The sequence below is a fragment of the Taudactylus pleione genome, unplaced genomic scaffold (assembly GCF_031769625.1).
Source record: "Taudactylus pleione unplaced genomic scaffold, aTauple2 ptg002510l, whole genome shotgun sequence".
NCBI lineage: Eukaryota > Metazoa > Chordata > Amphibia > Anura > Myobatrachidae > Taudactylus > Taudactylus pleione.
In genome coordinates, this window is record NW_028286893.1 from 36,884 (window position 1) to 62,838 (window position 25,955).

Below are 25,955 nucleotides of genomic sequence, written 5' to 3' on the forward strand. Positions count from 1 at the left end.
TTCACATGGGAACGCCTCCGTCTGGGCAGCCATGCCCCCGGCCCGCCCTCCCAAGAGGGCGTGCTGTCACTCAACATCGACAGTACGTCCCCTTTGGTACGAGACCCGGAGCGACGGTTTGCCCGTCGCTATCCGGGTATCGCGTATGCGCACGACGGAGCATGTGCACTGGGCCACCATCGACCCGCTTGCGAGCGGGTCTGAATCAGGCCCTCGGTCTTCAGGACCCCAAACAGTGCATGTTTTCCAGGTCTCCTCACAGAATCACGAGTGAAATAATTATCTCCATCCTGTGGATCTTTTAAAATGTATCAGTGTGTAATGAATACACCTGTGCTCCTGCTGGGTAACCTGGAAAATGTGATCTGTGTGGGGTCCTTAGGACCGAGTTTGAGAACACTGACCTAAAACAACCCTCAATAAGCTGGTTTGTGGATTTTGTTAGTCATGTGCAGGTGATTAATCTTTCTGCAAATGATTAATTCTCCATGTCTCAAAAGGGGGAATAATCAAAACATAACCAGTAACATTAGGGAGATATGGGCTTTTCCTTTGCTAAAAAACAAACAAACACATATCTGCATAAGTTCTTATATGTAAATGGCTGCACACTTTCATAATCATATACAAACTTATTTTGTAATTTCATTAAGGATATTTATATATCTTCCAGTACACAAATTAGCAGCAAGATGGTACTCCCGATTATACGTATATGCAGCTTTACATATACTCCTTTTACACCACAGCTAAAATCGGGTGAACCCAGGTTGCTGCTAGGTGTAAAAGTAGCAAGGGTTGTATTCCCGGGTCGAGTGACCCGGCAATCCAACTCGCAGGATTTTAACATGGGAATGATCCGTACAACCCTGCAGTGTAAATGGGTAACCCGGGTCATACGACCCGGGTCCCATTTACAGCATGGGTACTTCCGGGTTTCTCGGTGCTTGGAGATGATGTAATCTCTAAGCGCTGGAAGAACAGTTCCACTGCACCCGTGTGCAGTGTGAACGGCTCCGACCCGGGAATAGCCTGGGTCAGTGCTACAGTGGAAACGGGGTCTGTCCCGGGTCTGACCCGGATTTGTAACTATGGCCCTGATTCAGAGCCGGTACCTCTGACAGAGCGCTCGCTCTGCATCAGGGCCGGTCTCCTGGCCGCCCACATAGCTGTGGGTGACCACCCACAGCTATAGCAAGCGGCCAGGAAGATGGTCGCGATGGTCAAGACCATCGGGCTTGCGACGAGACCCTTGTGGTAGGGTCTCGTTGCCGCAAGCCCCAGAGAGATTTCGGCTCTAACAGAGCCGAAATCTCTCCCACTGACATCACGAGTGATGTCAGTGGGGCCGCCCCCAAATGGAGGCGTTCACATTGGAACGTCTCCGTTTGGGCAGCCACTCCCCGGCCCGCTCACCAAAGGGGGCGTGCTGTCACTCAACATCGACAGCACACCCCCTTTTTTGCGAGACCCGGAGCGACAGAGTGTCCGTCGCTATCCGGATCTCGCGCATGCGCACGATGGATCCGGCTCCATCGTGCGCATGCGCACTGGCCCACCATCGACCCGGTTGCGAGCGCACAACACTTGCGACCGGATCTGAATCAGGCCCTATGTTCCAAATACCAGGTCAGACCCGGGACTTTAGTATAAAAGTGGTAATATAGAATTGTAATAAGGACCCTCCTCTCTTAGAATTCAAATATACATAATATCATCTCTATATAATAATCTTTTTTTTTTAACCTACTAGGACATGGACAGTGTAACTGTGGTGATTGTATTTGTGAATCTGACTGGACGGGAAGTTACTGCAACTGCACCACACGCACAGACACGTGTATGTCCAGCAGTGGGCTCTTGTGCAGTGGAAGGGGACAGTGTATCTGCGGGAAATGTGACTGCACCCAGCCCGGTTCATATGGAGACACTTGTGAGAAGTGTCCAACTTGTCCAGATGCTTGCACCTTTAAGAAGTGAGTTGCAGTGTTAACCTCCACCAACTCCCTGAAGTGTAGGAAAGTGCTCCCTTTAACATTTACTACTCTGTGTAAACCTCAGCTTTTTCTTTATATTTTTGTTTCATATCACCCTTTATCTCTCACTGTAACACAGGGGCTGTGTGGAGTGCAAGAAGTTTGAGCGGGGCCCTTGGATTGAGCAATCCTTGTGCAAGAGAATATGTCGTGATGAGATTGAGTCTGTGAAAGAGCTTGGTGAGTATGGCATAGCTCTCAAAAATACCAAAACATTTTTAACAAGTCCCATCCATGATCCAGCCAAGCTATGCCATGACCTACCCAGTCAGACTCTCATTTGAGGCAGCCCTGCAAATTATCAATGGGCAAGAATGATATGGGTTGTGATTCTCGATCGATGCAAGTATGATAGGGGTTATGACGCTAGTTTGAAGAAAGGTGTGGTTTGTGACACAAGTGAGGTTTTTGTTGTGGCACTGGACTGAAGTGAGGTGTGGATTGTGACTCTAGGCTGAATTGAGGTGTGGGTTGTGATGCTAGGCTGCAGTAAAGTTTGGGTTAAGACTCTGGGCTGAAGTGAGGTGTGAGTTGTGATGCTGAGCTGCAGTAAGGTATGGGATGTGATGCAGGGCAGCAGTAAGGTATGGGATGTGATGCGGGGCAGCAGTAAGATATGGGATGTGATGCAGGGCAGCAGTAAGGTATGGGATGTGATGCAGGGCAGCAGTAAGGTATGGGATGTGATGCAGGGCAGCAGTAAGGTATGGGATGTGATGCAGGGCAGCAGTAAGGTATGGGATGTGATGCAGGGCAGCAGTAAGGTATGGGATGTGATGCAGGGCAGCAGTAAGGTATGGGATGTGATGCAGGGCAGCAGTAAGGTATGGGATGTGATGCAGGGCAGCAGTAAGGTATGGGATGTGATGCAGGGCAGCAGTAAGGTATGGGATGTGATGCAGGACAGCAGTAAGGTATGGGATGTGATGCAGGGCAGCAGTAAGGTATGGGATGTGATGCATGTCAGCAGTAAGGTATGGGATGTGATGCAGGGCAGTAGTAAGGTATGGGATGTGATGCAGGGCAGCAGTAAGGTATGGGATGTGATGCAGGGCAGCAGTAAGATATGGGATGTGATGCGGGGCAGCAGTAAGGTATGGGATGTGATGCAGGGCAGCAGTAAGGTATGGGATGTGATGCAGGGCAGCAGTAAGGTATGGGATGTGATGCTGGGCAGCAGTAAGGTATGGGATGTGATGCTGGGCAGCAGTAAGGTATGGGATGTGACGCATGTCAGCAGTAAGGTATGGGATGTGACGCAGGGCAGCAGTAAGGTATGGGATGTGACGCAGGGCAGCAGTAAGATATGGGATGTGACGCAGGGCAGCAGTAAGGTATGGGATGTGATGCATGTCAGTAGTAAGGTATGGGATGTGATGCAGGGCAGCAGTAAGGTATGGGATGTGACGCAGGGCAGCAGTAAGGTATGGGATGTGATGCATGTCAGTAGTAAGGTATGGGATGTGATGCATGTCAGTAGTAAGGTATGGGATGTGATGCAGGGCAGCAGTAAGGTATGGGATGTGATGCAGGGCAGCAGTAAGGTATGGGATGTGATGCATGTCAGTAGTAAGGTATGGGATGTGATGCATGTCAGTAGTAAGGTATGGGATGTGATGCAGGGCAGCAGTAAGGTATGGGATGTGATGCAGGGCAGCAGTAAGGTATGGGATGTGATGCAGGGCAGCAGTAAGGTATGGGATGTGATGCATGTCAGTAGTAAGGTATGGGATGTGATGCATGTCAGTAGTAAGGTATGGGATGTGATGCAGGGCAGCAGTAAGGTATGGGATGTGATGCAGGGCAGCAGTAAGGTATGGGATGTGATGCATGTCAGTAGTAAGGTATGGGATGTGATGCAGGGCAGCAGTAAGGTATGGGATGTGATGCAGGGCAGCAGTAAGGTATGGGATGTGATGCAGGGCAGCAGTAAGGTATGGGATGTGATGCATGTCAGTAGTAAGGTATGGGATGTGATGCATGTCAGTAGTAAGGTATGGGATGTGATGCAGGGCAGCAGTAAGGTATGGGATGTGATGCAGGGCAGCAGTAAGGTATGGGATGTGATGCATGTCAGTAGTAAGGTATGGGATGTGATGCAGGGCAGCATATGGGTTGTGATGCAGGGCTGATGATTTTGTTTTATGCTAATTGTCAATTTTCTCCTCAGGTGATAATGGGAAGGATGCTGTGAATTGCACATATAAGGACGAGAATGACTGTGTGGTCAGGTTTCAGTACCATGAGGACTCCAGTGGGAAGTCTGTGTTATATGTCATTAATGAGGCAGGTAAGAATCGCACAGTGGACACACAACTTCTCGCACCAATTAAGCGCTGCCATATTTTATCTTTTTAGCGTTGTCTACTGTACAAAACGGAAACGGGATGCAGTCAGGAAGCCGACGGTTGAAATGCGAAATGCCGACTGCCAGCTTCCCGACTGTGCAATCCCGACAGGGGAGTAATGGCAGGTGTCCAAATCCCGACGCCTGTCATTATACCTATGCCAGGAGCCCGACGCCTGTCATACTAAAGGTAAGCCGGGTGCGGAGAGCCACGGGGGGGAGGGTTATGTTAAGGGCTCCTGGGGGGGGACTTAGGGTTAAGCACTCGCCTGGGAGGGTTAGGCTAGGGGATGGGGGGGTTAGGGTTAGGCACCCCCGGGGGGAGGATAGGGTTAGGCACCCCCCCGGGAGACTTAAGTTTAGGCTGCGGGGAAGGAGGGGTTAGGCACTAGGGGGGAGGATAGGGTTAGGCACCCCCCGGGAGACTTAAGTTTAGGCTGCGGGGAAGGGGGAGTTAGGGTTAGGCACTTGGGGGGGAGGTTAGGGTTAGGCACCCCTAAGGGAGGGTTAGGGGGAAGAATAGGGTTAGTAATACTTTAAAAACTCACGTGTTGGGATCTTCTCTTGCCGGTCTTCCGGCGTCGGGATTTGAACCGCCGGACATGGGTCCGGCTGTATTTCATACCGATTCCACGGAAACTGATTGATGCAAAAATTAAATTAAATAATTTTTCTTATGAGTGGAATCACTTTTATGCTGAAGCGTTTTTCCTTATTAAACAAGTTTGTTTTTTTTATTTTGTATATTAATGATATTATTTATATATTTTTTTTTTAAATCACGGGCTCACTCATGGTTGTACCATTGACCCTTTCCATACAAATGGGAAACAGTATGGGAAGGAAACATGGAGAGCTACATGTTTTGGGGAGGGGATTATGTGGACTCATAGACTTGTAAAGTTGCCCATCCACTAGCAGACATGAAAATGGCTGCACGATTACAACATTGTAATCGTGCAGTCATTTGTCTGTCTGTGCTGAGCCTGCACTGAACGAGCAGTCGGTCAGTGCAGGCTCATCAATCATCTACAAACATGCTCAACCTCTGAGCTGGCCCTAGGCATAGGCATACTAAGCAATGCCTAGGGCATCCAAGCCCGCCTAGGGCCGGTGGAGGTTTGGGGCAAGCACGGCCAAGGAACCTGCTGCTGGCTGGGCAGAGACTCTGGCAGTTGCTACTACTGCTGTGCAGCATCCACGATCGAAGCTCAGCTGAAAGCTCTAATCGGGCTCGGCAGCAGCAAACAGTGAGTGGGCAGCAGTGGTGGTTTGCAGGGCTGGGGCACCAGGATGGCGGCTAGTGGAAAGTGCCAGGCCGGCCATGGCGTGGCATGTACCAGGATGCGTCCTGCCAGCCTAAGCCAGGAAAAGCGTGTCCGCTGCCCATGGCTTGCTGTACCTCAAGTTGGGTGGCTCTGCAGGCAGCGCTCAAGTAAAGTAAGTCTGTATCTGAGAGAGGGCTGGAGCACTGTGGTGTTCACTGCTGGGAGAGGGATGCTCTGCTCGGATAGGGATGCTGGGTGAGGGTGGGTGCTGACACTGTGCTGGGAGAGGGGGGTGCTGTGCTGGGTGAGGGCCTGACTGCTGGGTGAGTGGGGGGATGCTGTGCTGGGACAGGGTTGCTGTTTCAGGTGAGGAGTGCCATCGTGCTGTGCTGGGAAAGGGGGTTGCTGTGCTGGGTGAGGACCGGGTTGCTGGGCGATATGCTGGTTGAGCGGTGGTGGGTGCTGTGTTCTCTGCTGTGCTGAGAGAGGGGTGCTTTGCTGGTATAGAGGTGCTGGATCAGGTGAGGGGTGCTGACACTGTGTTGTGCTGGGAGAGGGGGGTGCTATGCTGGGTGAAGGCCAGGGTGATGGGTGCTCCCAGCAAAGCACAGCTGACAGTAGCCCTCTCCCAGCACAGCACAGCACTGCACCCATCTCCCAGCACTGCACACTTCACCAGCACAGCACCCTTACCCCTCTCACAGCACAGCACCCCTGTCCCAGCACAGTGCAGATCACAGCACTCATCACCCAATACAGCACACCACCCATCACCCCTCACCCTACCCACCACCCCTCTCCCAGCACAGCACAGGTCACAGCAGTGATCTATGCTGGGTGCGAGGTGCTGTGATCTGTGCTGGGAGAAGAGTGATGGGAGCACAGCACAATGGAGGAAGGGGCCAAAGCACAGTGAGGCCATGCCCCTTCTGTGAGGCCACATCTCTTTTCAGGATCCCAAGGGGGGGGGGCACCACCCAAAATCTTGCCTAGGGCACTAATTTGGCTAGGGCCAGCTCTGCTCAACCTGACGTTATCGTCAGGTTGACCAGCATGTTTGCACGATGATAGATATCTAAACGACCAGCAGGCACGGGCATTGCTGGTCGTTTTAGACATTTTTGCAAACGATTTATGAACGATTGTTATCGTTCAATCGCTCAACTTAATCGTCTAGTGGATGGGCACCTTAAATCTATGTCTGCGTGTGATATTGTTTTCTGTGCAGAACTTGTCACTGACCAGCATAAGGTAACAACCCCAGCAATTGCACAACTTGTTTCTTTTCTGCCTATATCTAATTATAGTAACTGTTGTGAAACAGATTTACCAACATTTATTTCAACCCAGATTAATCGAACTGGAAAATATTTGAAAATAGCACAAAGATTTATTACAGAAACAAATGGCTGAGGTTGGCAGTTATATAAAATAAATATATTGTAAATGTGTGTGTATATATATATATATATATATATATATATATATATATATACAGTCAGGTGCATAAATATTGGGACATTGATAGAATTTTCATATTTTGGCCTCTATTCACCACCACAATGGCTTTGAAATGAAACAAACAAGATGTGCTATAACTGCAGACTTTCAGATTTAATTTGAGGGTAATTACATCCAAATCAGGTGAACGGTGTAGGAATTACAACGGTTTCTATATGTGCCTCCCACTTTTTAAGGGGCCAAAAGTATTGGGACAAACTAGACAATCCTAAATCTAACTTTCACTTTTTAATACTTTGTTGCAAATCCTTTGCAGGCAATTACAGCCTGAAGTCTGGAACGCATAGACATCACCAGACGCTGGGTTTCATCCCTGGTGATGCTCTGCCAGGCCTCTACTGCAAATGTCTTCAGTTCCTGCTTGTTCTTGGGGCATTTTCCCTTCAGTTTTGTCTTCATCAAGTGAAATGCATGCTCAATCGGATTCAGGACAGGGGATTGACTTGGCCATTGCATAACATTCCACTTTTTAGCCTTAAAAAACTCTTTGGTTGCTTTTGCAGTATGCTTCCGATCATTGTCCATCTGCACTGTGAAGCGCCGTCCAATGAGTTCTGAAGCATTTGACTGAATATGAGCATATAATATTGCCCGAAACACTTCAGAATTCATTCTGCTGCTTTTGTCAGCAGTCACGTCATCAATAAATACAAGGGAACCAGTTCCATTGGCAGCCATACATGCCCACACCATGACACTACCACCACCATGCTTCACCGATGAGGTTGTATGTTTTGGATCATGAGCAGTTCCTTTTCTTCTCCATACTCTTCTCTTCATATCACTCTGGTACAAGTTGATCTTTGTCTCATCTGTCCATAGGATGTTGTTCCAGAGCTGTAATGGCTTTTTTAGATGTTGTTTGGCAAACTCTAATCTGGTCTTCCTGTTTTTGTGGCTCACCAATGGTTTACATCTTGTGGTGAACTCTCTATATTCACTCTTGTGAAGTCTTCTCTTGATTGTTGACTTTGACACATATACACCTACCTCCTGGAGAGTGTTCTTGATTTGGCCAACTGTTGTGAAGGGGTTTTTCTTCACCAGGGAAATAATTCTTCTGTCATCCACCACAGTTCTTTTCAGTGGTCTTCTGGGTCTTTTGGTGTTCCTGAGCTCTCCGGTGCGTTCTTTCTTTTTAAGAATGCTCCAAACAGTTGATTTGGCCACACCTAATGTTTTTGCTATCTCTCTGATGGGTTTGTTTTGATTTTTCAACCTAATGATGGCTTGCTTCACTGATAGTGACAGCTCTTTGGATCTCATATTGAGAGTCGACAGCAACTGATTCCAAATGCAAATGTCACACCTAGAATCAACTCCAGACATTTTACCTGCTTAATTGATAATGAAATAACGAGGGAATAGCCCACACCTGTCCATGAAATAGCTTTTGAGTTGATAGTCCCATTACTTTTGGCCCCTTAAAAAGTGGGAGGCACATCTAGAAACCGTTGTAATTCCTACACCGTTCACCTGATTTGGATGTAATTACCCTCAAATGAAATCTGAAAGTCTGCAGTTAAAGCACATCTTGTTTGTTTCATTTCAAAGCCGTTGTGGTGGTGAATAGAGGCCACAATATGAAAATTCTGTCAATGTCCCAATATTTATGCACCTGACTGTATGTGTGTATGTATGTATGTATATATATATATATATATATATATATAAAATGTCTTTAATTTACATCTCACGTGTCACCTACATACAGTTACAGCAGCCATATTTAATTACATGTTTCTGAGAATACTGCCTATTTATTTTGTGGAACTAGTGACTTCACAGAGAGCGCTGCATATTAATTAGTTGTGAACAGGTAACATTCTGCCTCTGTGATGTCACTGGTTCCTAGTGAATTGAGGGCCTGATTCAGAGCCGGACACTCTTTCAGAGCGCTCGCTCTGAATCAGTGCCCTCCCTCTCTTTTTTTTAGAGTGGCCTCCTGGCCGCTCGTATAGCTGTGGGTGACCACCCACAGCTATAGCGAGCGGCCAAAAAGATGGTCGCAATGGTCACTCAACATCGACAGCACGCCCCCTTTGTAGCGAGACCCATAGCGACGGCTTGCCCGTTGCTATGCGGGTCTCGCGCATGCGCACGAAGGGCCGGCTCCCTCGTGCGCATGCGCACTTGGCCAACATCAACCCGCTTGCGAGCGGGTCTGAATCAGGCCCTGAATCCATTAGTACCTCAAAATGTGTCTACCACAGTTTGGGTGTGACCACTGTGCTATTATGGAAGTGATAGTACCATAGCATACCGTATGTTTTCAGAAAAAGTGGTATTTCCCTTCAGAATACAAAAGTACCAGTTTTAGATTACGTTTTCACAGTCAGTCATTCTTACTACAGCCAAAGTATACTGATATCAGTAACATTTAAAAAAGTCCAGTGTGCAGATTTTCTCTGGCAGTGTTCTGCCTGCCCTGAAATAAATATATCATTAATAACATACACCGCCCACTTAAACTTTCAGTAACATGTCCCAGAAGCTGGTATGTGCATGAGAAAAACATAAACTTTACAGGAATTCTTGTAGTCCACTCTAACAAGCTGTGATACATTTCCTCAGTAACAAAACAGAATCACATATTAACTGATATTAACTCTCTGGTAACTGGCATAGCCTTTAAAGTGAGATCTGTGCTGATTCCATGGCTTTTGTTTATATATAAACAATGGTTCCATTAGTACTGCATTGGGACAGAAAAAAAATTCTCCTGACATGATTTCACTTCCTGGAATTCAGATTGAAGCATGCTAGACGTAAAATAGATGAGAATACATTCTAAGATTTGTCCTTACTAATCTGTCTTCAAATCGCTCTAAACAGGGCCATGAAAAATGCGACCAAGCCACCTTGCATCCCGTCACTCAGTATTTTACAGTATTTGCGTGTCTCAAACTGCGAATCAGGGTTGCATAAAATCGGATTTAAAAGAAAAAAAATTCACTTATTTGATTTAAATCAGATTTTTTTGGAATTAAATAGGAACTTGAATAAAAAAAAATTTTTAAGTAAACTTTTTACATTTGTAAAGGTTTATTTAAAAAAAATTTTTAATTAAAAAATCCTATAAAAATCAAATAAATCCGTTAAAAAAAAACAAGCAAATTTTATGCAACCCTGCTGTGAATGTGAAAAAAGCACAAAGTATGAGCACACCACTAGCGTCTTTGCATGACACAGTAGTGTGGAACATGGACGATGATATGAGAAAAAGGCAAAAGACCCACGATCCATATGACTAAGCTGTGCCATGCGTCCCACTACACAGTGTCGCAGTATCATGTGTAATGTGCTAATTTATACTGGTACGACTGTGATAAAAGTACAACTACGCACCCAGTACACTACAATTGTGTTTGCATACAGCTGCGGTACGTAAATTTGCTATGCAGTGCAAGATTTAGATAAAAGTTATAAAAGTCTGAAAGTAGCTACCCATAGCATTAAGGTCCTCATTCAGAGGCGGTCGGACGATGCAAGCGGTCGCTCAGAAACTGGGCGGCCACTTGCATCCTGACCGGCCGCCTCTGTTTCGGTCGTTAGGCTGTGGGTTTACACCCACAGCTCTAACGACCGCTAAGGTGATGGTCGCGATGGTCATAGACCATCGCGACCATCGGGGCTTACGACGAGACCCTAGGGTAGGGTCTCACTTGTCGTAAGCCCCGGACAGCTTCTGGCTCTGTCAGAGCCGGAAGCTCTCCACTGACATCACTAGTGATGTCAGTGGGGCCTCCCCCAAACGGCAGGTGTTCCCATGGGAACGCCTCCGTTTGGGCTGCCACCCCCCCGGCCCGCCTTCCAAACGAGGCGAGCTGTCAATCAACATCGACAGCTCGCCCCCTTTGGAAAGAGACCCGCTACGACCGGCGCTGTCGGTCGTAGCGGGTCTCACGCATGCGCACGAAGGAGCCGGCTCCCTCGTGCGCATGCGCACTGGACAAACATCGAGGCGGCCGTGCGGTCGTAGACCGTACGGCCGCCTCTGAATGAAGCCCTAAGTCTTGGCATGCTTCTCATGCCATATGCAGAGATGTAACTAGGCATTTGAGTGCCCTAGGCGAGTAACAGCAATGGCAAATACCAGTGACTACCATACAAAACAGAGAGCATTGCAGCAACCGGCAGATAATACAGAGAGTGTCAAAGAGATCACCAGAGAATACAGAGAACATTGCAGTGACCACTAGATGGAGCAGTCTCCAATGTGCGCATGCACGAGACCCGGTTAGTGACGGGCAAACCGTCGCTCCGGGTCTCGTAGCCAAGAGGGCGTGCTGTCGATGTTGATTGACAGCACGCCTCCTTTGGTGGGCGGGCCGGGGGCATGGCTGCCCAGACGGAGGCATTCCCATGGGGCCGGCCCCACTGACATCACTTGTTAGAGCCAAAAGCACTCTTGGGCTTGCGGCAACGAGACCCTACCACAAGGGTCTCGTCGCAAGCCCGATGGTCGCGATGGTCTTGACTTGGGATGTGCGCCGGACCATTTTTGCCGGATTTGGATTTGGTTCTAATTCGTCGTCCGGCTTTGGATTTGCATTTGCCAAACTGCGGTGACTGGCTTTGGATTTGGATTTTTTTACAAAAATTTGCAAAAAAAAGCTAAAATCACATAAATTGGTCTTTTTTTTCCTCCTAGAGTATTATTAACCTCAATAACATTAATTTCCAGTCAATTTAGAACACCTCACAGCTTATAATATTGTTTTCAACATTATTTGCCAAAGGTTGCAGTGAGCTGACTGGTTACTAAGCGACAGAGCAGCGGCACAACGACACAGACACCACAGTATAAAGCACATCTATGAAACAGCAGAATCACAGTACTTGTTTACAAAGTGGGCTACGGCCCTAGGAGTCACAGTGCACAATCTTATTCACATTGCACCACACATTGGGCCTGATTCAGAGCCGCTCGTAAGCGGCCGCTCGTTCGCTCTGAGCGATGTTTGCCCAACTGCGCATGCGTACGGATCGTAATACGCATGTGCGAACCAGTCAGTGCGGCCGAAAATCGTTTGTTCGCTAAATAGCGAATGCCTGCTATTTTGAGTGACAGAATGAGGCGTATGTGGGTGGTAACAGGGAAGGTGCTTGAAAACGGGGAGTGGAGATCCGAACGCAGGCGTGCTTAAAGGTCAAAGCGGGCATTTTAAGGGTGTGCATAATTAATACAGCAGCGTCATTGGGTTGTTTTATAGCCAGAACTGCTCGCAAGATTGTGGTAGCAAAAACCAACCACAAGAATAGCGAGCAGTTCATACGCTAGTCGATGTACTCGATTAATCTAATAAATAGCGGAAATGACGTAGGATGCGAGCGGCCAGGGGGCGTATTTTTTCAAAAAACGACCGCAAGTTTTGTTCGCTCGTTCAGACATAGAGGCGTGAACAGACCGCAAAGAGCGAACGGTTCATTTGAATAGCCACCCCTATTTTCTGGACGACGACCGCAAATAGCGTCCGGCTCTGAATCAGGCCCATAGTGCCCCTGATTCACATTACACCATAAAGTAGTGTCTCTTATTTATGTTACGACACACAGTAGTGCCCCTTTACACAATGCCCACAGTAGTATGCCTTCCCAGTAGCAGGCCCCCCCAGTAGTATGGCCCCCCCAGTAGTATGCCCCCACAAGTAACAAACCCCCCCCAGTAGTATGCCCCCCCTGTAGCAGGCCCCCGCAGTAGTATGCCCCCCCCAGTAGAATGGCCCCCAGTATTATGCCCCCCAGTAGCAGGCCCCCCCAGTAGTATGCCCCCCCCAGTAGTATGCCCCCCCCAGTAGAATGGTCCCCAGTATTATGCCCCCCAGTAGTATGCCCCCCCAGTAGCAGGCCCCCCAGTAGCAGGCCCCCCCGGTAGAATGGCCCCCCAGTAGTATGCCCCCCCAAGTAGCAGACCCCCCCAGTAGTTGTGCCCCCCAGTAGCGCCCCCGGCCCTTACACACATAAAAAAAATTAAAAACTTACCTGAATCCCCGCTCCCGCGCCGTCCGCTCTGCATCCACGCGCCGAGGAGGGAGCCGGAAGACGTAGCTCATGAGTGAGCTCCAGCCGGCTCCCTCCGTGCAGCAGCCCATGAGAGTTTGTGTGACTCTCATTGGCTGCTGTAACAAACACACAGCTGCCGCTGGCGGCTGTGTGTTTGTTCTGTGTAGGGCAGACCGCTATCACAGCGGTCTGCCCTACACAATAGGAGCCCTGATGTCGGATTCTCTAGCGAGAATCCGACATCAGGCGACCGCCGTTCGTCCCCGAACGGGGATCCGAGTCAGGCGTTCGGGTGGACTCGGATACCCCTCATCTCTAGTCTTGACCATCTTCCTGGCCGCTCGCTATAGCTGCTATAGCGACCATCTTCCTGGCCGCTCTAAAAAAAAAAAGAAGGCTGGCCCTGATTCAGAGCGAGCGCACTGTCAGAGCGTCCGGCTCTGAATCAGGCCCAGAGAACGTTGCAGGGACTGCTAGATAATACAGAGATCATTGCAGTGACTGTCAGAGAATAGAGCATTTTGTGATGGCCATAAAATATTTCCTCATCATGTACTAACACCCTCCCAAAAAAAAAAAATTTACTACTGCACCATTATCATAATTATCACTCTTACAACATGAACTCCCTTATTCTCTTTATAAATTAACAACCATATAACTAATTCCTTCATATGCATTCACCTATGATTACCTTCCTCAGTCTCAACAAATTAACCCTTTCATCAATAATTAACTGCTTTAGTAGCAAGAGCCCCATTACCCCATAAAACCATGCAGTAATCAAAATTAATTTTGTTACTCTTAATATTCCTTCCCTCAACTATACCAACTATACCTTCCTCCAGCCCCACTTACCTGTTGCTGATCATGTCTGTGTGTCTGCCACAATGTGCGGTGTTCAGGAAGCATGTCCTCCTGTGTGTGCAGGGGGAGTGGTGATAGGGGCCATGCACCTGTTGCTACAGTGCATGGTCCCTGGAGTCTATAGAAAAAGGAATTTTAACTGGCCGGGCCACTGACCGCCCATGCGACAGTCCCCTGCTTCTCTGTAATCATCAGGCTACCTCCGCCTGTTTCTCCCGCCCCTGATTAACTTACTGCAGTTCTGTAACAGTCCTAATGGGGCTGGAGAGCTGACAGACGAACCCAGCTAAAGGTGGATACACATTAGACTGGCGGACATATCGTCCACATCACAAAAGGTGCGTACACACTGGGCGATATTACTGAGCGATTGCACGATTATGACATCGTAATCGTGCAATCGCTCACTAATCGTGCACAAATCGTGCACTAAAATGTAGGAAACGACATGCGCCCGCTGGTCGTTTCTGCATTGTCCATTGCCTGAACATGCAGGCCAATCTGCCGGTAACGACAGATTGGCATGTTCAGGAATGATGGAGTGTGCCTGCACTGAACGACTGATCGTTCAGTGTAGGCACTGCAGGGGATTAGGAACGATGGTACGATTACAATGTCGTAATCGTACTGTCTTTCTTGATCGCACAGTGTGTACGCACCTAAAGTATGTAGACACTATGTCAGACCATGCGCACTCCATACATGACGCTCAATCTGTCAGTTTGATGAACAGGTCGTTCATCAAACTGACAGATTGAGCATCATGTATGGGAGCGCGCATGGTCTGACATGCTTGTGGAGGCAGCTGGTGAACAACATATTGTGCGGCCGCTCACCACATCATGCGGTGTCAAACAACTGCACCATATGTCGTCCGCCGCATCTGACGTTGCCTGGATACACAGGTCGTCTAATGTGTACTGTTCTACTCCATGTCACAATGAGCTGAGCAAGTCAGAGAGCTGGGGGCGGGTCTCATTAACAGTGAGTCCGGAAAATCAACACTATACAGTAACAGTGTGTGGTCCGGAGGAACAGACTGGATCAGCCACTATCAAATGTTAATAGCAGGTGCAGTCTAGCATAAAAACTAATGGCAGCACTTCTAAAACAACAGAACCCAGCTCTGAGCCGGTGCCCCACCACCACCCTCCACCCTGTGCGGCCACACACCCTGCAACACCCTAGTTACGGTCCTGGCCATATAGCTCAAAAAAGATGGGTAAATAAGGACACGTCTTTACATATTAAAATAATATTGATTTTACTCAATACTTTTAGTGGTTCACTACAATGGAAATCATTGCAACTTTCAAAGCACTTAGGTCTTGATGTTAATAATAGTGTGCTCAATAAAAATTATAAGTACAATCTTTGGTAGAATCTAAGAATATATCCAGCACTTTTCACAGGGGAGGAGAGGGGCGGGGTTTGGAAGTGTTCTGTCTGTGGTCAGAACCCAAAGAGTTTCACAAACCAGCTTCTGGCATGATGTAAGACCCGTGATAATTAACTGTATATATATATATATTATTTATATATATATATATATATATATATATATATATATATTACATTACATATATTAGTGGTCGAAGTAGGAATTTTGAAGTGGGGGTATGGAAAATCTAAGGTTGTACTTATGCGCATGTCGAAAAATGGGATGGCCTCTCACAAGGGGCGTGTCCTTAAGAGGCGCCCCTTTTTTCATCAATGTAGTGTACCACACCGTAGTACCCATTTATACACATTATGCTACACAATAGTAGTGCCCCTTATACAATGCTCACAGTAGTAGTGCCCCCTATACAATGTGCACAATAGTGGTGCCCCTTATGCAATGCCTACAGTAGTATTGTTCCCTATACAATGCCCACAGTAGTAGTGCTCCTTATGCAATGCCCATAGTAGTGCCCCCATGCAATGCCCACAGTAGTAGTACTCCTTATAGAATGCCCACATTAGTAGTGCCCCTTATATAATGTCCACAGACTGCATTGTATAAGGGGCTCTACTACTGTGGGCACTTTCACATTAGCACATGCACACAGTGCAGTAACTTTGTAACCATGTAGCAGTGCTGAGGGTGTGGTGGGTGCAGTCATGTCATTATTCTATTCTGTCCAACATGGAACACCCAACACCGCCATAACAGCCACGACTTACCTGTGTGTGCACTGCAGCGGTCACGAAGTGATCCAGGGAGGAGATGTCCCGGTTCTGGGTGCTGCTCTGCTGCTAGGCAATGGGCAACAGATCGCTGGCTGCACTGGTATCAAGCTGGGGTATACCACGCTGGATGCACTGAAATTATTCTCTGGAAATCAGCCCAGTTACCCCTAACTTTTATAAGGTTAGATTGTCAGCCTCTAAATTGGTTTATTAAAAATACCTTCTATGACATTTGCCAAAACAGGAGCTCAAACCTACCAATTTCACTCCGGCTATCAGGACATGCCATGAATAAAATAAAATAGTGGCAGGAAGGGGATGTATTTTTATGCAGCCCAGCGCCAGCAGTAGCTGCAGAGGGCATTTGTCCAGATGGAAATACAGTCACAGGTGAAGAGATGGGCAAGGAGTGGAGGCGAGTGTGTAGGTAGGCGAGAACAGAAGGTGGGTGAAGAGATAGGCAAGGATGCAAGCTAGTAGCTGGGAGAGGACTGGAGGTGGGCAAGGACTAGATGCAGGTGAGGAGACGAATGGGTAGAAGGGAGTGGACTGGATGCAGGTGAAAAGGCGGGCGAGTAGGCAAGAGATGACTAAAGGCAGGTGAGGAGGTGGGAGGGCAGGACGGAGAGGACTGGATGGGGACAGAGAGATAGGTGCGGAGGCGTGTTAGTAGGCAGGAGAGGACTGGAGGTGGGTGAGGATTGGAGGCAGGTGGGTGGGTAGAAGGGAGTGGACTGAAGGCAGGTGAAAAGGCGGGCGAGTAGACAGGAGAGGACTAAAGGCAAGTGAGGAGGTGGGAGAGGACTGGATGGGGACAGGGAGACAGGTGCGGAGGTGTGCTGGTAGGCAGGAGAGGATTGGAGGTGGGTAGGAGGGAGTGGCCTGAAGACTAAAGGTAGGTGAGGAGGCTGGATGGTAGGTGGGAGAGGACTGGATGGGGACAGGGAGAAACGTGCGGAAGCGTGCTGGTAGGCAGGAGAGGAATGGAGGTGGGGAGGACTTGAGGCAGGCGGGTGGGTAGAAGGGAGTGGACTGAAGGCAGGTAAGGAGGCGGGTGGGTAGAGGCAGGTATTAGGCAGTGAGAAGGTGGGTGGGAGAGGACTGGATGAGGGCAGGGAGATTGGCGAGGAGGCTTGCTGCTAGGCTGTAGAGGACTGGAGGTGGGTAATGATTGGAGGCAGGCAAGGAGGCGGTGGGTATGAGGAGAGCTCAGTTGTAAAGTGAAAAGTTTAAAAAAATTAAAAATTTCCAGATGCTAACACTTCAGATAGTCCGGAAATCAGGTCCTCTGAGTAGTAATAATAATTATAATAAATAGGTGGCAACTTGACTTCCCTACTTTTCTCTCCCCTCTTGTCCGTCTTCCTCACCTAAGTGTTTCAGACCTCCCTTGCAGCTCACTGCTTCATGTGCTAACGCCGGTGACAAGTAGTGGCCTCAGCCCCACCATCTGCCGCTCATGACCATACTCCTTCCCCCCTGCAGCCGTACTCCCAACCCCCCCACCCCCTGCGGCTGTACTCCTGAGCCCCCCCCCTGCATTCGCGGCTGTACTCCCGAGTCCCGAACACCTCCCCCACCCCCCCCGCGCGCGCTAACAGCTGTACTCCCGAGTCTTGACCTGCCCCCCCCCCCCACGACCCCTATCTTAATCCTGACGCTGGAACACCGACCCCCGCCATCCTGATCCTCCTCGGACGGGTAAGTATAACACTTAGATGGGGGGGTTATGTTCAGGTACCCCCGGGGAGACTTAGGATTAGGCACCCCCCCCCCCCGGGGAATGTTAGGGTTAGGCTAGGGGAAGGGGTGGTTAGAGTTAGGGTTAGGCCCCCAAAGGAGGGTTAGGTTTAGGGTGCGGGGAGGGGTGGTTAGGTTTAGGTACCCCTGGGGGGAGGTTAGGGTTAGGCACCCCTAAAGGAGGGTTAGAAGAGGGAGAGGGGAGGGTTAGGTTACTTACCTTTAACTGTCTGGATTTCGACCCGCCGGCCTGCCGCTGTCGGTATTTGAAACAGCCACCGGTATTACATACCAATTCCCCTTAATCAGAAGCCCGGTTGTACGTCTGTGGGACTGAACAAGTCTGGCCACTCTTTTTTTGTCTGCTGGTCTACTCTGTGTACAATTTAACATCTACTGCCCTCGAACAGTCCATCCAGAATTCAGTATGTATGCCATATGTACTTATCCAGAATGATCAAAGATCCTTAATTTTACATTCATGTGAATTCATATTATGTCACAATTTTGAAAATATACAAAAGTAAATGGATTAATGATCTCTATTTCAAGCACATTGTGAATGCACCTAGAAGAGTGGTAACCACATTGCAACAGAGATAGGTGTTCAAATGCCCATAAGTACATTACAGTACACTAAATCTGAGCATAATGGTTTTACTGAATCAATAACTTTAGTGTCAGATACTGCCAGAGCCCTCTGTATCTACCTCAAATAACATCTTGTTTATTCCTCACAGAATGCCCTCAGGGTCCTGACATCCTTGTGGTGTTAATGTCTGTCATGGGAGCAATTCTGCTTATAGGCCTGGTGGCTCTACTTATTTGGAAGCTGCTCATTACAATCCACGACCGTCGCGAGTTTTCCAAATTTGAAGAGGAGAGAGCAAAGGCTAAGTGGGACACGGTAAGAAATGTGGTAGAAGGGAGGAACAGATACACCACAATTGTTATAGTAGTGTATATAGACTCCCCTCTAATTATACAAATTAGGCCAATTGTACATTACATCTTTAGCCACACCGCATTTGGTGCTAGCCCCCACGGTCTGCCAACCATGCTAAATCTATATCCCTGCTAAAATTCCTGAGTGGAACAGTACAAACCTATAAACCAAACCAAACCCACTTTGGTGATATAACGCCCCTTGTCCAGTTGGTCATACCTGTCTTTTACCCCCAGTTAGGAAACTGTTTAACAAATTTCTGGACTTTTGCCAGCTATATACTTTTCCTTGAGGTCAAGGTAGACCCCTACATATAGTCCTATCATTCTTATCTGCCAGTATTTATTGTAGGTAAATGGTCTGCCCTCATGTTCAGCAACTATCATCAGCCCGCTATTAAGTTCTGTTCGGCTGTTAGTAACAAATGTCATAGTTAATCTTTCCTAGAAAGGCTTACACTGGACATAACTGACATTGTGTCTTGAAGCATGCATCTCTGTGTCTGTATGTTAAACACTGCTAGTCATTTACGAGACACAAAATAGCACAGTGCAGCATATTTTGGCATCATTGTGTGAAAGTAAGTTCACACCCCAAAGTACAATCTAATGTCCCCTCTGCAAATTCACTCAGCATGATTAATGCAGCTTTTGCTGAGAACTGAACTCCCACGATTAGCTTAAGTGAAGAATGTCAAAGTGCAGCCTTCCATCACATGAACTTTTCATCATTATCCTCAACGTTTCCTTTATTCTTCCAAGGTAGTATTATTTGACCCTCATTTAACGATCATATATCACAGAAATATTAGTGGAAATCTGAGCTGCCTTTATCTCAGGTGTTAATACTGGAATGGTTTTTGTATATGTTACTCTTACTTATGCACCTACATTGTCCCCTTGTGAAAGAAGATAATCAGTGCATTACTGAAGTAGTAGTAAGAACCAGGACATTAACAGTGAAGTATTATGGGATGTCACAATGGGCCTGATTCAGAGATGGACCCAGTTCACAAAGCAGCTGCTGGGCAAAAATATGTAAATTCCACCCATTGCATGCTTTTGTGATCTGCTGCCGCATCCGAAGATGCAGTATCAATAGTCTGTGTGAAGGTAGGTCACCTGAGTAACCCCCAGATTGCTGAAGATGTATTTCACGCTTTCGTGGCTATTAAAGCTGCCGCTGGCCTAGGCACAGCCAAAAATGTGGCCGAAACGTCCCCGTTTTCTGTAACACTGTCCATCGCTACCCCTTCTGCGCCCTGAACTGCCCCAGTATGTCAATCATGCTGCTGCTTAGGGGGCAATGGGACTATCGTTGCAGACACAGATCTGCACGTGAGCAGTACAGATCCTGGGAAAGCGCAGATCTCCAAACATCGAAGATGCACGGAAACCATCGGGTTTGCATAAAACTCTGAGCCAGCCCCACTTTCTAGTTTCACCTTTCAGTTGTTGTAGCTTTTTTGTCTTTTGCTAAATTAACTAAGGGCCTGATTCAGCAGTGCACGCTAATGAACACAGATTCCTGCTGGTTTTTTTAATCTGCGCAGGACCCATTCTGCGAGTGTGCAGAATGGGTCTTGCTGACTCGCTCGCAGACAGGCAGCAGACTGTTAGTGATTGACAGTCTGCTGCCATTTGTGGGCGGGGAGGGCGCGGCGATGCGGGGGAGGGAAGAAGCCAGGATCTCCGTCGGCTGATGGAGATATCCTGACCTCTTCCTCTAAACTGCGGCGGCCGGCTGCGCGACCCCATGGGACACCACAGCCGGCCGATGGTACATAGATTTTCCGATGCTGCGTTGGACAATGCAGCTCAGATAAGTAATGCATAGGAGGTGTGATGCCTCCTGCTGTATTACCATATCTGCAAGGATCGCAATTGCAAAGCTGCCTGCATTCATATTTCATATCTATAGCCTGCGTGCAGCTTTGCAATTACGATCCTTGCAGGATCAAGTCCTAAATCTTTTCTTTAGTCTAGTGAGCAGACATGCGCATTATTGTGACTGCATTGCTGTATTCAGCTGCAATTCACCCATAATACTCTGCAAAAATTTGCTCTTGCTCAAATGCTTGCACAAAACTCAGATACAGACCTAAGATGTCACAAGAGGGGAAAAATAGTCGTCACCTTTTCCTCGTTAATGTAGCTGAAGTTTAACTACTTCTGTGACTTAAACAACCCAAAATAGTGAGTAGTCAAAAACAGCGCTCCTGACTCTGCAGCCCAAAATAATAAGTGTCACTTTTTACTGCCAAATTATCAATAATAAACAGAATTTATATGACTTCATGTGCCGAGTCCCTGTGATTTCTTCTGTTTGTGATGAAATGTCCTTTTCTCTTAGGAATACATGTAAATATAAACAGATGATGCTAACATAGTGTAGTATTTAAGTAATCGTGTAACACCAAGGTGAAAAAGAATATGAAAAACTGTGGGCCTGATTCAGAGCCGGACACTCTGACCAGAGCGCTCGCTCTGAATCAGGGCCCTCCTACCTAAACTTGGAGCGGCCTCTTGGACACTCGCATAGCTGTGGGTTACCACCCATAGCTTATGCGAGCGTCCATGATGATTGTCGCGATGGTCTTGACCATCGGGCTTGCGATGAGACCCTGCGGTAGGGTCTCGGTGACCGCAAGCCCAGGAGTGATTTTGGCTCTATTAGAGCCAAAATCACTCCCACTGACATCACTAGGAACGCTCCCGTCTGGCAGCCACGCCCCCGGCATGCCCACCAAAGGGGGCGTGCTGTCAATCAAGATCGACAGCACGCCCCCTTTGATACGAGACCTGGAGCGATGGCTTCCCCGTCGCTCCCCGGGTCTCGTGCATGCGGCACCATCGACCCACTTGCGAGCGCTCAGCGCTCGCGAGCGGGTCTGAATCAGGCCCTGTGTCCCAAAGAAATGTTTCCAATATGTAGATGTCTGGTGTTAATACTTTTACATCATGTGAATAGTGGACAGGCCCATTAAAGGATCATCTTTAATATAACACGGGATGTAGTGATCAGATCCATACAGCACACCTCCAGGTATGATTCACTACTCTTACTAGTGTAGAATATAGTATTGGCTCATCCCATGCATCTTTGGTCAGTGTTCTTCTCTATAAATTCGCAGCTTAAACTGAATCATATGTTCACTAGGCACATCAACATTGCATCCCCAGGGAACCTGGCATTAGTGACTTCCTGTAATTACCAGAGGGGATTTCTGCAAGAGTCCATACAAGACTCCTTGGGGATGCAATGTTGATGTGCCTAATAAACATACAGTATGATTCCATCTAAGCTGTGGAATTTATAGAGAAGAACACTGATAACAGATACATATGATGAGCCAATACTGTGTTCTACAGTAGTAAGAGAGCTCAATCATATCTGAAGGTGTGCTGTATTAAAGATTACCCTATGTTGTCCACTATTCACATGATGTAAAAGTATTAACCCAGGACATCTACCTAATGGAAACATTTCTTTAGGACACAGTTTTTCATATTCTATTTCACCTTGGTGTTACACGATTACTTAAATGCTACACTATGTTAGTATCATTTGTTTATATGTACATGTATTCCTAAGAAAAAGACATTGCATCACAAAGAAGAAATCACAAAGACTCAGCACTTGAAGTAATATATTGTACTGTATATTCTGTTTATTACCTGTGAGACTTGTCAATGAACAGCTGTATTATCACCTTCTGTTGATAAGACAGATCATGTTGTCTAGAGTAGACATAGGGGCCTGTGCATCAAAGCTTGATGAGAGATAAAATTGTGAGAGAAAAAGTATTAACCAATCAGCTCCTAACTGTCATTTTCCAAACACAGTCTATAAAATGTAAGTTAGAAGCTGACTGGTCGGTGATTTATATCTCACAATTGTATCTATCATCAAGCTTTGATGATTTGACACTTGCCTATATTTAATCTCCACTCAAGATTTATTGTGGTGGAGGAAGCAGTGTTAAAATATACATTTTAATGAGGTTTCAAGTTAAAATTGCTTTTATTTAACTGGACAACCCATTCAAAATGTAGAAAGAGAAATAATGCCCCTTTAAAGGCACAGATTCACCCGTAGTGTCCTGTAGACATCCGGGCATCGGCATAGTGGGGTTATTGGATCTCTGAGGAGGGGCATGATGGAATGTGAAAAATATTGCATAAATGGTTTACTGCTAGCTTCCACTAACACCATTGCTCTTTCAGGCACACAACCCGCTGTACAAAGGAGCTACTTCAACCTTCACCAACATAACATACCGTGGGGAGATGGAGTGAGTGCAGTAACTGCTCAGAGTCACGGGTCCTTCTCTCACTGGGTGAGAGACAACATTCATGATGCCTCATACACACTCCTCCTGCTTTTACACTTACACCTCACCGTCTTATTAACACACTGCTCAGTGGAAGAAGTGACACGCAATTGCATTCCATGCGATCAGCAGAGCGAACAGTCTTAAAAATGCTATTTTTTTCCCCACAAGGGATTTGTTTTGACCCTCTAAAGCCTCAAGAAAATGGTGAATGGCCCTGACACGAAGACACAAAATGGCTGCCCAGCACAGAGACCTTTGCAGCCAAGAAAATGCTGCGAAAGTATAAGAAGAATAGAAATATTTTGTCACAGAAAACCTAAGAAGCATCTCAGGAATGCCACTATCCTCCCCTGCAGCTCTCAGCAGACCCCTGCAAGACTGAACTTGCATATTATCTACACCCTCATGACACCTTATTAATACTTGATTACTGCAACAGATCGCATCAGGTCACCGAATCTGATCACCTGAAGTTTTGTGGGGAAATGTACTATTTGACTGCTTGCATGGGTCATTAATGCCTACTTAATACATGTTCTATATATAGAGCACTGCACCACTGAGAGCAGTCCTGTCATTTCCCCAGCACCAGTGTTTCTCTATAAAATATGTGGCCTTTGTGCTCCATTCACAAACCAGCCATGCAGAGCTCTTCCGGAAATATGGAAAGTTTAAAGCTGACAGAAGTGATGCCTCTTACATGAAGTTCTAATATATTTTATACTTGGGTAGAGCCACTAAATAATTGCAGGCAATCATTAAATTAAAAATACAAACACGTATTTTAATGTGAAACAATGGGCTTAAATATACATTACAAACTGGGATTTGTGAAATCAAGAATAGCTCAGGATAAGTGTGGTATGTTATTTTATACATATCAAGGCACTGTTCTTTACTGAGAATGTTTACCTATTTACATCATAATAACAGCATTAATTGCACTGTACACTGTTTTTGTAGACTCAAGAAATCTGTGAACTGAGGGAGCTCTTGCCGATGTAAATGTCCTGCCTTTGATTATGCTGCCTCTCAGTGGACATTTAGTGAAACTGCAGTTTTTATTTTGTTTTTCCATGGATTATGTCACTGGTTTTTACTATGTCTAAATAAAAAGTGTATCTATTTGTTTTATGAAGAATCTTGTATTCCATTTAAATAGGTGTCTAAGATTATATAGCAAGTTTAATTTGGCAGTAACAGTAAAATTTAAGAGGGTAACTTGGGTTAAAAGGTAAACGCATATTTCTTTGGCCTGTATTACCACATCTAGTCTAATCCTGTTGTTGAATCTCATGGTCCTCTTCTAAACCCACATTATTGGCTGCTATACGCAGATAAATGTTTTACAACAGCTGTGTTGAAGCCCAGATTTTCATATGCTGCTTAATTGTTTGGTGAAGGTCTCTCTGAGGGTCTTTGAGGTACCTAAAATTAAATAGGTTCTTTACCCACTCTTCTCTCTACATTGCAGCCTAGGGTTCCCCATGCCTACATTACAATTTAGCAAAGTCCCAATGTGGTTATTATTGGTGAGGGACTTTCATATGTCATTAACAAACAGAACCAACTCAATTATGTGGTAAGGAAGGGAGACATAACTAGACTAGGGATTAGGAAGTACTCTAATTGGTGGAGCCATAATTTTGTAGGTGCTTCCAATAGTGTAGAAGAAAGGGAGGGGGGCACCACCCTTTTATAAAAAGTGGAATAATCCTGTACAATGTCAAAGAATGAAATTGTCAAGTAAAATGTCACTATTTTTCAAAAACACAATTTCCATGCTGCACACAATATTTCAGACTAGCACACAATTTGATTTTCCCCCCAGTTTACTGTGGTCATTTTTTGAAGCATAAACCATCCAAAACTTTTAGATGTGTAAATCTGATCTGTTATTAGTTCAGCTATTACCAACTGGACACACATGAAAATCACATGCTGTTGGTCCCAATGCAATAAGTTGACATGACTATTGTATATTTGGAAAATAAGAACTGCAGACATTCAAAACGCATCTATGTTTTAACATATGCAAGCAACCAGGCTAATTCATACATGTATGGGTTTAAATTGCCGATCAGGTAACCCTATGCTCTCTATTATTTTTGAAAAGTGCATTTTTAACAGTAAGGGGTATATTTACCAAAGTGTGGGTGTATAGAAGTATCGGTGATGCCCATAGTAACCAATCAGATTCTATTTATATATCTAGCTCCTTCCAGAAAATAATAGCTAGAATTTGATTGGTTACTATGGGCAATAGCTCCACTTCTGTAAACCTGCACAAGTCGTTTCAAGAAAAGTCTATTTTATGGGTACATTTCGATCCATCTGCTGTTTGTATGAAGCCTTTTCATATAATGGTAATGATGCAAGTAAAAAAAAGCTCACTTAAATCTTATTTGTCATCTTTTTGAAATAACACAATGGGAATGACATACTGGGGTATCAAAAATATAGAATACTACAAATTTCTACTGTGGTTTGTTACTTCTGGATTCCAATACAGGACAATCTTGGGTGCTACAATGGGCTTTGAAAAGTGAGCTATAAATCATATTTGCACACAACTGTAGTAATCCTTCTGTAAGTATTTGTTGACCCTGAGGGGCTAGCTGCCAATATCCACCCCCACTTGTTCCGCAAGTCTTCAGGAGATTTAAAATAAATCTATTAAACGCAGAGAACCCGGGGCTCCATGGAAACGCTTCAC

At 46.4% G+C, this 25,955-nt stretch overlaps 1 protein-coding gene across 1 annotated transcript; it reads left to right on the forward strand.

Moving 5' to 3' along the window:
* The first annotated feature begins 1,442 nt into the window (after positions 1-1,442).
* On the forward strand, positions 1,443-23,294 carry LOC148431286 (integrin beta-3-like). Its single transcript, XM_088466125.1, has 5 exons — positions 1,443-1,976; positions 2,116-2,216; positions 4,207-4,326; positions 18,698-18,864; positions 23,130-23,294. Exons 1-5 carry the CDS (start codon positions 1,843-1,845, stop codon positions 23,199-23,201), a joined length of 594 nt encoding a protein of 197 aa, XP_088322251.1. The 5' UTR covers positions 1,443-1,842; the 3' UTR covers positions 23,202-23,294.
* Positions 23,295-25,955: the final 2,661 nt, after the last annotated feature.